Source organism: Lonchura striata, chromosome 19 (assembly GCF_050655825.1).
Source record: "Lonchura striata isolate lonStrDom1 chromosome 19, ASM5065582v1, whole genome shotgun sequence".
In the NCBI taxonomy this organism is placed as follows: domain Eukaryota; kingdom Metazoa; phylum Chordata; class Aves; order Passeriformes; family Estrildidae; genus Lonchura; species Lonchura striata.
This window is the reverse complement of record NC_140721.1, coordinates 2149167-2160529: the sequence shown is the minus strand read 5'-3', so window position 1 is coordinate 2160529 and position 11363 is coordinate 2149167. Positions and strand designations below refer to the sequence as shown.

The 11363-nt window shown below is 50.9% G+C and overlaps 2 protein-coding genes across 2 annotated transcripts; both read left to right on the top strand.

Annotated features, from left to right (window-relative positions):
- Window positions 1-284: 284 nt before the first annotated feature.
- Window positions 285-7100, top strand: LOC110467706 (lysophosphatidic acid receptor 1-B-like). Its single transcript, XM_085557221.1, has one exon. The coding sequence runs from the start codon at window positions 5235-5237 to the stop codon at window positions 6174-6176; it is 942 nt and encodes a 313-aa protein (XP_085413347.1). The 5' UTR covers window positions 285-5234; the 3' UTR covers window positions 6177-7100.
- A 2708-nt stretch (window positions 7101-9808) lies between these two features.
- On the top strand, window positions 9809-11317 carry ZNHIT3 (zinc finger HIT-type containing 3). Its single transcript, XM_021524854.4, has 4 exons — window positions 9809-9911; window positions 10305-10336; window positions 10648-10788; window positions 10874-11317. Exons 1-4 carry the CDS (start codon window positions 9832-9834, stop codon window positions 11065-11067), a joined length of 447 nt encoding a protein of 148 aa, XP_021380529.1. The 5' UTR covers window positions 9809-9831; the 3' UTR covers window positions 11068-11317.
- Window positions 11318-11363: the final 46 nt, after the last annotated feature.

Sequence of the window (11363 nt, the reverse complement as noted above, 5' to 3'; positions counted from 1 at the left end):
TATCACAGACACAGCATCATCTCTGGGATTTTTGGGGGTGCATTTTGATCCAGCTGAGGAAAACAAAATTCATTTCCCAAATGCCCGTGGGGGCACAAGCCCAGAGCTGGGCCGGGAGCAAGAAGAGCAGGATGCTGTGGGGAATGGGCAGAGAAGTGATGTTATTCCAGCTGAGCTGAGCGTGCAGAGTCATCCAGCAGAGTCTGCATTCAACAAAAAAGCAGCTGAGAAATCTCTCCTTGCCCTGCTGCTCCGGCAGGGGGGTCGCAGGGGCTCAGGCACACCCAGAGCAACTCCTTTATTCCTAAAAACGGGGCTGTAAATGACATTTGCACAACGCAGAGCTCTCGGGGAGTGTTTTCCCACCCTGCAGCTTTGCCTCGCACGTGTGATGGGGTGAATAATTCCTGTGGGGGGAACAAAGAGGGGCTGGTGGAGTTTGGTCCCTTCCAGGTCCCTGCGGGGCCAGGGGGATGCTGAGCACGCAGAGCAGCTCTGCAGCTCCAAGGGCATCCAAGGGACAATTCCTGCTCCTTCCCTGGGCTGCTCCTCACCAGGGAGCTGAACCAACGTCCCCGGAGGCTTTTTCCTGCTCTATTTCCTTGAAGTGCTCTGTTCAGGACTGGAAAGCTGAGGGTTAGAAATTCTGGTCTTGAAAATCAGGATTCTTGATTGATTGATTGATTGATTTTCCTTTTATTTTTTTTTTTATTTATTTTCTTCTTTTTGTTTCTAAACCTTCCAGCATGTCATTATCAAAGTGGCAATTAACTGCACTGCAGTCACGTTAATTAAGCCTTCATTTGAGCTCACAAGTGAAGGCACACTCAGGCAAAGGCATTCCCTTTCTTTCTAAAGCCTGTCATCTAAACAAGCAGGGCTGGCATAATTTGATCTCCTTAGCTTTATTTTTTTTTTTTCCCTAAGGAAACTCCCCTGCCAGGTGCTTGGGTGTCAGTTTTTGATGGCATCGTTGCACTTCAGGGTGATTCTGATTCCTCTGCAAAACCAGAACTGCCCTGAGATGCAACGATGCCATCAAGATCTGGGTGTATTTACACAAAGATTTTTGGGTGCTGAACCTGAAGACGTGGGAGCATCTTGGTCAGAGGAGATGACACAAAGTTAAGCAGCTCTCTGAATTCTGTTTTTTCCTGGCAGCTACAGTGGAGGGAAGGACAGGTGGGAATATCAAATCCAGTAAAAATTGCACTGATCTTGTGGCCTGGAGAGCCACAGCAGCAAGGGCTGAGAGGGTGAGGCTGGCTTGAGCCCAAACCCTGGTCAGGGATGAGCTGACCCAGCAGGGGACAGAAAAGCACTTCCAAGGGATTTAAAACCCAGATGGGTTTAGGAATTAGCCAGTGGGTGACTGGGAATCCCACCCTGCAGGGTGAGAAAACACAGCGTGCTCTTCACTTGGCTGTGTGCTGTCATTTTATTCCCCAGAGTTCCCATGGCACTGAAGAGGAAATCTGGAATTTCAGAGCTCTGGATGAAGCAGAAATATTCCAGCTTCATCTTCCATGGGCTGCTGTGGCTGTGCTGAGTGCTGCCCTGGGAATGCTGCCCCAGCACGGGTCATTCCATGGAGCCCTGGCAGCAGGGATGGGATCTGCTCTGCCTTCCTCACACCCGGCTTTGTTTGCCACACACCTGCCTCCAGGTGTTTGTCTCCCATTGCTTTGATTCTTAAGATTTTCTAAAGCCTTCTGAGTTTATATTCTGTTAAAAAACTTTTTCACACAATATTCTATAAACAACATATTGTTTTATATTCCTTCATAAGAGTAGAAAAACTTCATATCCTAATAGTTTGTCCAATGTCTTTGGAGAGGTGGCCCATTCACTCTCCAATCCACTGTCACCTTTAAAAAAGTATAAAAGTTAGAGTCAGAAAATAAACATTCTTCTTCTTTACCTTACAAATAGCAGTAGCACACATTATACTTTCACATATCCTATAACAACAGTCTCCCATCACTCCAAACCTGGGAGGCAAAAATTCCTCCAGGAGAGAGGCTGGAGCGGGGAGGAGCAGAGCTCTGTGTTTTCAAAACAGCTCCGAAAAATCTTGGACAGGGATCACAGACCCCGTTTGTGCCTCCCTCTCCAGAAAGGAAGGCTTTAATCTGCATTAATTGAAACATAAATTTGATAAATAGGCTCCTTATTTGTATCACTCCCTTTCCTGACTGCTTCTTCCTTGCAGGCCTCGTGATGCCCGCGGAGAGCCGGGGCAGAGGGACACTGATGTGCTGTGCTGAGGGTCATGGCACAAAAGCTGGGATGCATGCAGTGATCCTGCCCAGCTGCCCAGTCCCCGGGCAGGTTTTTGGCCCAGGGTTGGTGTCCCAGTGCAGAGCTGAGTGCAGGGACAGCGGGGAGACAGCAGAACCCTCCCAGCTCCCAGGCGTTGGTGTCGGGGTGGAGAAGGTGACAGGGCAGAAAGCAGGGTGCTGAAAACCCTCATCCTTTTTGGGCTCTCCTGCGTGCACACAACCTCTGGCTCGTGCTGCATCTCCTCTCCCCCCTGTGCTGTGGCATTCCTGTCTCACCACAAGGATGCATTTTCCTCTGGAGCTTCAGGCAGGGTTCCAGTTCCAGCAGAGGACCCCAGGGCGAGGGTGGGAGCTGCCCAGGGGATGAATTCCCTGTTTTGGGATCAATTCTGGTGTGTCCCAGCCGGGGCCTCTCCTTCTGAGCCCTTCTGGGTCCCACTGGAGGCTGAGAGCTGCAGCTGGGGGCAATTCTGAGGCTGCGAGCTCAGCTGGGTGAACTTGGATTTTCCTCACTCGAACTATCACTAAAAATTCAGCCTGGAGTCTCTCCTGCCTCTTTCTCAGTCTCTTCAGTGTGGTCAGTGGTTACTGTCTTCCCCACAGGCACAATCAACAGATAATTCCACAAAATGAGGCCATTTCTTACACATACATCAAAATAAATTGGGCATTCAGAAGAATTCAGTCAATGCAATCACAGAACTAAAAAAAAAAAGTGTTACAGAAGGTGAAATCTCAGTAAACATAAATCAAAGGCTGCCCACAGCAAGGTACAGTCAGTGTTGGAGGTGTCTGCCTGAGATCCTGGAGATTAGATTCAGTCCCTGGAATCCTGTGTCACCTTAAACAAACAATGGGATTGTTCTTTCCCCATTTATAGGATGCAGATAACAATTCCTCACGAGGTATAGTGAGGTAAGCACAGAGAATGATGCTCAGTTCCTGGAATACAGGAGTAGAAAAACACCCTTGAATTGAGGTTGTTCCATGAAGAGGCTGGGCTTTAAACTTAAAGTATTTTTCATCTGCTTTGGGGAGCCCCAGCTGCATCACAGAGGGTTGGAATACACAAATCCGAGGGTTTCTGAGTATTAAAGCCCACTAAAAAAGCAGCTTCCCCACTATTGTCTCCCTTAATCCAGCAACACGATGGTAATTTGTATGCAATTCTATTAGGGAAATCAGATTACAAATCTTTTGTGGAGAGCTATTTATACCACTTGATATTACTTTAATTACATTCTCATCTCACAATGTTTAGCATTTTGTGCTCGAGCACCAAATTTTCAAATTAGAGCAACTTCAAGCAGCATTTTCAGGAATATCTAGAGCAATTTGGAGCCCAAATTCACAGCTAAGTAATTTTTAGCCACCGGGGCATTTTCCAAACCGTTTTGCTCTGTGGATGTTGTGTCCATCACGGGTGTCCTGTGCCCACCTGGGCCGTGCTGCCACTTCTGCTGGGAGGGAAAGGATTTGCTGGGCTGGCTCAGGGGGGACAGAAATAGTGGGGCCCTTGTTCAGCAGCAACCTCACACCCGAGGTGTGGCTGCCAGGGCTGGGATTACAAAGGGAGTTTTATCTGGGACACTGGGAGAAGAATATTTTCTAGGGTGTTAATGCACCCCCAGGCTTGATTGATCAGTTCTCAGCCCTTATTTCTATGTTATCACTCTCTATGTGACCATCTGAAATGCTTGTTGCTTACTTAGACTTGTATAAAGTATAATAATCCCACTTTAAAAGTGTATTGATTAATTATAAAGTATTCCTGGTACACAAAAATGGTGGATGATGACTGCACATTAAACTGAATATGCTTTCATACACTTCAATAGAAAAAAAAAACCCTAGAATTCCCCTTTTTAAACTCAAAATTCTACCCTAAATGTCCCACATTTTAAATGTGGCAGAGCTATCAGAGTTCACAGATTCCCACCTCTGGGCTGGAATTGCTGCTGTCATGATCAGTGCTGAATGTGGGAGCCCATCAATTCAGCTGAGCTGCTTGGCAAGGCCGTGGCAGAAAATTGTGACCAAGGAAGGTGAATCCTTCATCAAGGTAACAAGAAAACACAAATTGAATCCGAATAAATAACGTGGATAAATGGATCATTTACCTGGATAATTGTCCTGCTCACCTGGACTGCTCACCTGGTTAAAATCTCCCTGCTGCGTCTGTATCCTGTATTTTATTCCAGCAGTGCCCTCTGCTGAGAGCATGGAATGTGTGTCCCCAGAGCTTTTTTTTCCGCCCCCCAACTCTCGGGTATTTCCAATCTAAGTTCTCAAAAATCATTTGCATTTAAAAAGGTGGAGAACAAAAATCTACACTGGTGTTGATATTGGTTTATTAATGAACAAACCACATGAAATAAACACAAAATATCCTGTAGCAAGGGCAGGGGTAGTGGTGTTGGCTGGGTTTTAGCTGTGTTATCGTGAAAGGATTAATTGGAAAAAGGCATTTTCTGGGCTGTTGTGGTCCAAGCTGGAGACACAGCAGTGATGTTTTATTTCCCTCAGTCCTCCAAACCCACAAAACTCTGCTCTCCATTTCCTGGCTCTCTAGCCTTTTATGATGAATTAATTTGTGAGTTAAAGCTGGATTCACTTCACTCTGTTTGAGAACATCCTTGAAGGATTTTAACCTGCAGGCGTGCCCACCCATCTCCCCAAGCCCTGGGCAGGTTTTGCTCTTGTCAAAGGTTGCTTCCAGCAGCTCATCCGTGTGGGAAACGTGTTCTGCAGTTTGGGCTATCCTAGCAACTGCCAGGGGCTGGCACAGCCCCCAGCTGGCAACCCAAATATTTAAAAACACGCCTGGTTAAAGTTTAACCCCTGTGCCGATGGTGATGTGGCAGCAGGAGCTGCGTGGAGGAGAGGACCTCTGCCCAGGACCGAGGGGGAGAATGGGATGAGCAGAGCCGGCCGAAAGGAGCATTTCCCACCATGAATGGGTTCCCAAACTGCTCTGCCAACTACACCAGGATCTGGAATCATTACTTGGTGCTGGCCCTGGGCATCCCCCAGCTGACCATCAACGTCGTCTCCATCATCTTCAACTGCACCGTCATCTTCACCCGCCTGGCCACCCGGGACCTGCACAAGCCCATCTCCATCCTCTTCTGCAACCTGGCTGTCTCTGACCTCTTCACCAGCTTCTCTGGCTTCTGGATTTCCATGCTGTTCATCACCAACCCCGACATCACCATCTTTGGCTCCCAGGACATGCTGGCTCCCTACTCCCTGTACACCACGTCCATCCTGTCCACCATCTACAACCTGGTGAGCATCGGCATCGAGCGCTACCTGGCCGTGGCCGCCAGCATGAGGACGAGGTTCCGGGTGGCCAGGAACCACTCCATCGCCGTGGTCTTCATCAGCTGGCTGCTGGCTTTCTTCCTGGGCTGCCTGCCCCTGATGGGCTGGAACTGCCTGCAGGCGGAGAGCAACGTCTCGGTGCTCTACAGCCCCTTCTGCGTCAGCTACCTCGTCTTCATCGCCATGCCCAACGTGGCCGTGGCCTTCCTCGTGCCCCTCTTCACCTACCTGCGGATCATCATCATCCTGAGGAAGAGGAAGCTGAGGATGCAGGCGTGCGGCCAAGCCACGGGCACCTACAGGTCGGCGGAGACGCAGGTGGCCAGGACCAGCATCTCCATCTGGCTGCTGGCCCTGGTGTCCTACGCGCCCTTCCTGGCCGGCGTCGTCTTCGACGCCGTCAACCAGCGCTGCCACGGGGAGCTGTACCCCGGGGTGTACATCTTCAGGAACTGCACGGCCATGCTGATCACCCTCACCTGCCTGGGCAACCCCCTGCTCTACACGCTGAGGCTGAAGGCGCTGCGGGGCCTCGCGGCCGGCCGCGCCTGCGCCATCGGCCACGGCTGACCCCGGGCTGGGGGCTGCGGTGGCTTTGGGGTGCTGCTGAGCCCAGTGCCGTGCCTGTTCCTGCTGGATGTTCCATTCTGTGCCCTCCAGACTGGCTCTGAGAGCGGAGGTGGGGAGAAGATGAAGCACGGGGGCTCCTCTGGAAGCAGCACTCCACGTTCTGCGCTGCACGCTGCTGTGTGGGCACGGACGGAGCAGAACAGAGAGCTCCCTTGCTTTTTAGTTAGTTTAGCCACTGAGGCAGAGAAGGTTTCCCTGGGCTGTTGTTTTTTCTTTCCCTTTTCTTGGAACTGTTGGAACCTGCTCCGGACCAGGACCTGGGGAGCAGCGAGAGGTGGATTGGAAACGCAGTGAAGCCGGTGGGAAGAATGCTGATGTCTGACTCCAGTTCAGGCTGAATGATTTCTTTGTTATAACTATACTACAATACATTAATATACTATTTAAAGGAGATACTCAAACTACAAACCTACTTTTCTAACTCCTATATCTAACAACTCACAACTCGTGACTGTCTCGCTCTAGTCCAGCCCCAGGTGGGTTGAATTGGCCACCAGCTCAAACAATCCTCACCAGAATCCAGCCAAGCCATCACCCCAGGTAAACAATTCTCCAAACACATTCCACATGGGAAAAACAAGGAGTAGAAATGGGAATTGTTTTCCCTTTCTTTCCTCTGTGCTCCTCTATGAAAAATCCTGAAAGAAAGAAGAATGTGCCTGGCACAAGCTCGCATCTGTGGCCTGCTCTGGGCAGCATCCTCTCCCAGTGCCAGAGGGACTGAGAACAGAGCCACCAGCCACAGGAGAGACTTTCTGAATTTGTCATCTCTTCAGAGCAGCAAATGAACTTTGTCACCTGGTATTGTTCATTTTTTATGTGCTGGGGAGTGCTTTGCCTGTTAAATAAACAGTTTTTTTCCCACTTCTCTCCCAGGAAATTTTTCCCGAGCTGGTTGAGGGGAGGGGTTGTGTGGTTTGACTTTCTGAGGGGGCCCTTTTGGAGGTTTTCTCCCAGATTTGCCCTGTGAAAAACACCATTCAGTTGTGTTAAAATTTTAGAAGTTTAATAGCAATGAAAACGGGGATGACAAGAGACAATAAAAAACAAAGAACGACAGACCTCTGGGTGCCTGGCACTGCCACAAACACACCTTGCCAACAAAGGATTACCCTTTAAAAGCAATAGCCCATTGCATATTCATATATCTCATACATAATTCAAACATTCCTCTTCAAACTAAGAGTGTTTCTGCTTCATTTCAATCCCCCCTCATCTAGCAAATCAATCCTGCTGGTCCCTCGAAGTCTGGGTCTTCACCATAAGGAGGCAATAATTCTTGTCTTGGAATCTTATGTCTTGTTGCTGTTATTTCTATGTAAAGAATTTCTTAATTATCCATTCTATGAGCTAGTTACAAAAATTATTATTATATTACACCACATAGTTTCTGTTTTAATATTATGCTATAGCCTAAAAACTATATTTGCCACACTGCTAAAAAAAGATGAACACAGCACCACTTAGAAGAGATTAATACAGCACTACTTAAAAGATGAATACAGCATAACTTTCCAACACAACACATACAGTACTCAGTTTAACATTTGCAGAGAGCTAATCACATAAAATGCATTTTTCACAGCCCTAAAGCAGGACACTGGCACTGAACAGACAAATCCAGACAAGCTGCCAAAAACCCGTGGGGAAGAGGCCCTGGCCCTGTCCCTGCCTGTGAAAAATGAGTATTTTATGATTGGCTCTTCTCAGATATTAAATTGAATACTATATGTGTTATGGAGGGTTATTTTGTAATACTGTATTAATCCGTTTTAAGTAGTGTGTTAAATATAGTTTTAGGTTGCAACATAAAATGGAAAAACTGTGACGTTAAAATGGAAACTCTGTGATGTAAGGTATTTTTTACTAGCTCAAGAAAGGGAAAAAGATAATAAAATAAAAAAAAACTCTTCACACAGAGATAACAGCAACACAAAACCTAAAGAGTTACAGCCTCCTTGTCAGAAAAGACAAACATCCTTCCACCTTCTCTCTGTCTTTATCACCAGGATTAAAGGGAAGAAGTTGACAAAAACCAGAAAAATTCTTAATTTGCAAGGAATTTATGCACCATGTATGAGATACATGAATATGCAACAGGCTGCTCCTTTGAAGGGTTATTCCTACACAAGGCAGGTTTTTGGCAGCTCAGTGCCCAAAAACACCCAGATGTCCAAAATTCTTTGCTTTTCATTGTCTCGTAGTGTCCTAATCCTCATTGTTCAATTTTTTTATTACTCTAATTTTATTACATTTTTAAAAACTATTTTATTGCTAAAAAAAAAATAAAAAAAACCCAACAAGTGATTGTTTTAAGATTTAAAAAAAACAAGTGATTGGTGTTTTTCACACTGCCCCTGTCCTTCAGGGGTTCACAGGAACAGGAGCTGCTGTCCCAAAGAACTCCATGAACCCTGTCTGCTTTGTTTGAGGGTGGGACAGCTGGGCAATTCCCAGGAATTTTGGGGAATAACAGCGTTTTCCTTTCTTGCTCAGTCGGTCACAGTGTGGCTTTTGACTGCTGGATGAATCTTTATCAACACTGCCTCCCTGCTGTAATTTTGATTGCTGGACGAGGTGTTTTGGTGAGGTATTTTGGCTGCACTTTCATATTTCTGCTTTTAAAGGCACTCTCAAGTGCCTGGCTTGTGGAATTTGTGCTGCTCCAGGTGAAAACCTTGGCTGGGCTCTTCAGGATCATAGCTGCAGTCAAGTTGCCTGGACAGAAAGAAATAAAAAGGTCAAGAGCAGAATGCTTTGTACAAGCAAAAGGTCTTGACTACTCCCTCTCCAAAGAAAAAAAGAGTTGGTTGCTGAATATTTATTTAGTAGATATTATTCTGTCAGATCCCACCGGAGGTGGAGGCTTATTTGTAGTTACACTGGGATATTTCCCAGAGGAATGTCAATGTTTAAACTTTTTTAGAAGCCTGGACTGGATGGATTTTGTGACATCAGTCGTGTTTCTGGTTCTGCACTGCTCAGCTGCTGCTCTGTGGTGTTTCACCGGTGCTCAGCAATCAAATTCCATGAAAACCCACAGAGTGATGATGTTCTCACATTCATCACACACAGTCCCACAGCTGGGGTTTTCAGGGCCTTCTTTCCAGTTTCTTTGCTTTGTTGTTGTTTCCTCATCTTGACATCTACCTGTGTGTCCCTAACTCTATATTTCTGTATTATATCCCCACATCTACATCTGGTTATGTATTTTATATGTGCCCATATCTATATAGGCACCCCTATCTCCAGACACACATCTCCCAGTCCGCTCCCCCTTCTCTCCCCATATTTACATATCTATATCTCTTTCCATACCCACATCCACATCTCTCCGTGTGTGTTTGTCAATTCACGGACACATCTCCGCGCACCGGGGGCGCGCGCCGCTCTCGGCCGTGGATTAGACGCGCCTGGCCGGGGGCGCGCGCCGCTCTCGGCCGTGGATTAGACGCGCCTGGCCGGGGGCGCGCGCCGCTCTCGGCCGTGGATTAGACGCGCCTGGCCGGGGGCGCGCGCCGCTCTCGGCCGTGGATTAGACGCGCCTGGCGGGGGCGCGCCCGGGCGGGGCCGCGGCGGCGGGAGCGGCGGAGCCATGCGGGCACCGGGGCCGTGCGCGGAGTGCGGCGCGGGGGCCGCGGCCCGGTACCGCTGTCCGCGCTGCGGCAGCGCCTAGTGAGCCAGGGCAGGGCTGGGGCACGGCCGGTACCGCGGGATGGGAGGGCTGGGGCACGGCCGGTACCGCTGCTCCGGGATGGGGACACTGCCGGTACCGCGGGATGGGAGGAGCGGGGGGCACAGCCGGTACCATCGGTACCGCTGTTCCGGGATGGAGCACGCCCGGTACCGCCGTTCCCGGGATGGGGCACACCCGGTACCGCCGGTACCGCTGTATCCGGGATGGGGCACGGCCGGTACCGCCGGTACCGCTGTATCCGGGATGGGGCATAGCCGGTACCATCGGTACCGCTGTATCCGGGATGGGGCACGGCCGGTAGCGCCGGTGCCGCTGTTCCCGGGAGCGGGGAGGGCGGTGCGGGCCCGTCTCTCACGCCGTTCTCCCCACAGCTGCTCCGTGCCGTGCTGCCGGACCCACCGCGGTGAGTGCGGGCCGGGAGGGGCGGGAGGACCGGGGCTGGCCCGGGGCTACCGCGGCTCTCCCCGGCCCGGGCTGGCCCGGGGCTACCGCGGCTCTCCCCGGCCCGGGACTAACGCGGCTCTCCCCGGCCCGGGGCTAACGCGGCTCTCCCCGGCCCGGGACTACCGCGGCTCTCCCCGGCCCGGGGCTACCGCGGCTCTCCCCGGCCCGGGGCTACCGCGGCTCTCCCCGGCCCGGGGCTACCGCGGCTCTCCCCGGCCCGGGGCTACCGCGGCTCTCCCCGGCCCGGGACTAACGCGGCTCTCCCCGCAGAGCGCTGCTCGCCCGATGCTGCCCCGCGGGAGCGGGAGGCGGCCGGGCAGGAGCCGGTGCCCGCAGCCGGGCTCCCGGAGGACGTCCCGGGCGAGGAGGACGAGCAGGACCGCGTCCCGGCGCACAGGCTCCGGCTGCTGGGTGAGCGGGGCGGGCGGGATGCACCGCGCGGGGCGGCGGCTGCCCCGGCGTGGCACGGCTGTGACTCGGTTCTCTCCCGGCCCAGGAGAGTCGGAGGAGCTGCGGGAGCTGCTGCGGAACCCGCACCTGCGGCAGCTGCTGCTCGCCCTGGAGCGGGCTCGGGACAAAAGCTCCGTCCTCAGGCGGCTGATGCAGGAGCCGCTGTTCGTGGAGTTCGCCGACTGCTGCCTGGGCATTGTGGAGCCTCCCGAGGAGAAGGAGAACGTGCTCCCCGAGTGAGGTGCCGTGGGAATGGATTTGTTTCATTATCTTCGGGATTTTGGTGTGGGAGCTCAGCCAGCAGCCAGAGGTGCTGCTGTCCCTCTGCCCGTGGATGTCAGTGCTCTGATTCCAGTCTGGGACACCGTTTTACATCCTGGGGGTTCAGCTTGGTCCTCTGTGGAATTCTTTCTGTTGGCACAGAAATTCACCACAGCAAATGTTGCTTCACAATGACAATATTAAATGTATTTACATTTATTTTAATCCATGGGTACTCCGAAGTGTTTTTGATCACTGAAGGTTGTTGGGAAGGG

Bases quoted from the DNA above. Each gene is read 5' to 3' on its own strand.
- ZNHIT3 (XM_021524854.4), top strand. From the start codon at position 9,832: ATGCGGGCACCGGGGCCGTGCGCGGAGTGCGGCGCGGGGGCCGCGGCC. The intron at 10,337-10,647 runs GTGAGTGCGGGC...CTCTCCCCGCAG, and splicing joins GTGCTGCCGGACCCACCGCG to AGCGCTGCTCGCCCGATGCT. The intron at 10,789-10,873 runs GTGAGCGGGGCG...CTCCCGGCCCAG, and splicing joins GCACAGGCTCCGGCTGCTGG to GAGAGTCGGAGGAGCTGCGG.
- LOC110467706 (XM_085557221.1), top strand. From the start codon at position 5,235: ATGAATGGGTTCCCAAACTGCTCTGCCAACTACACCAGGATCTGGAAT.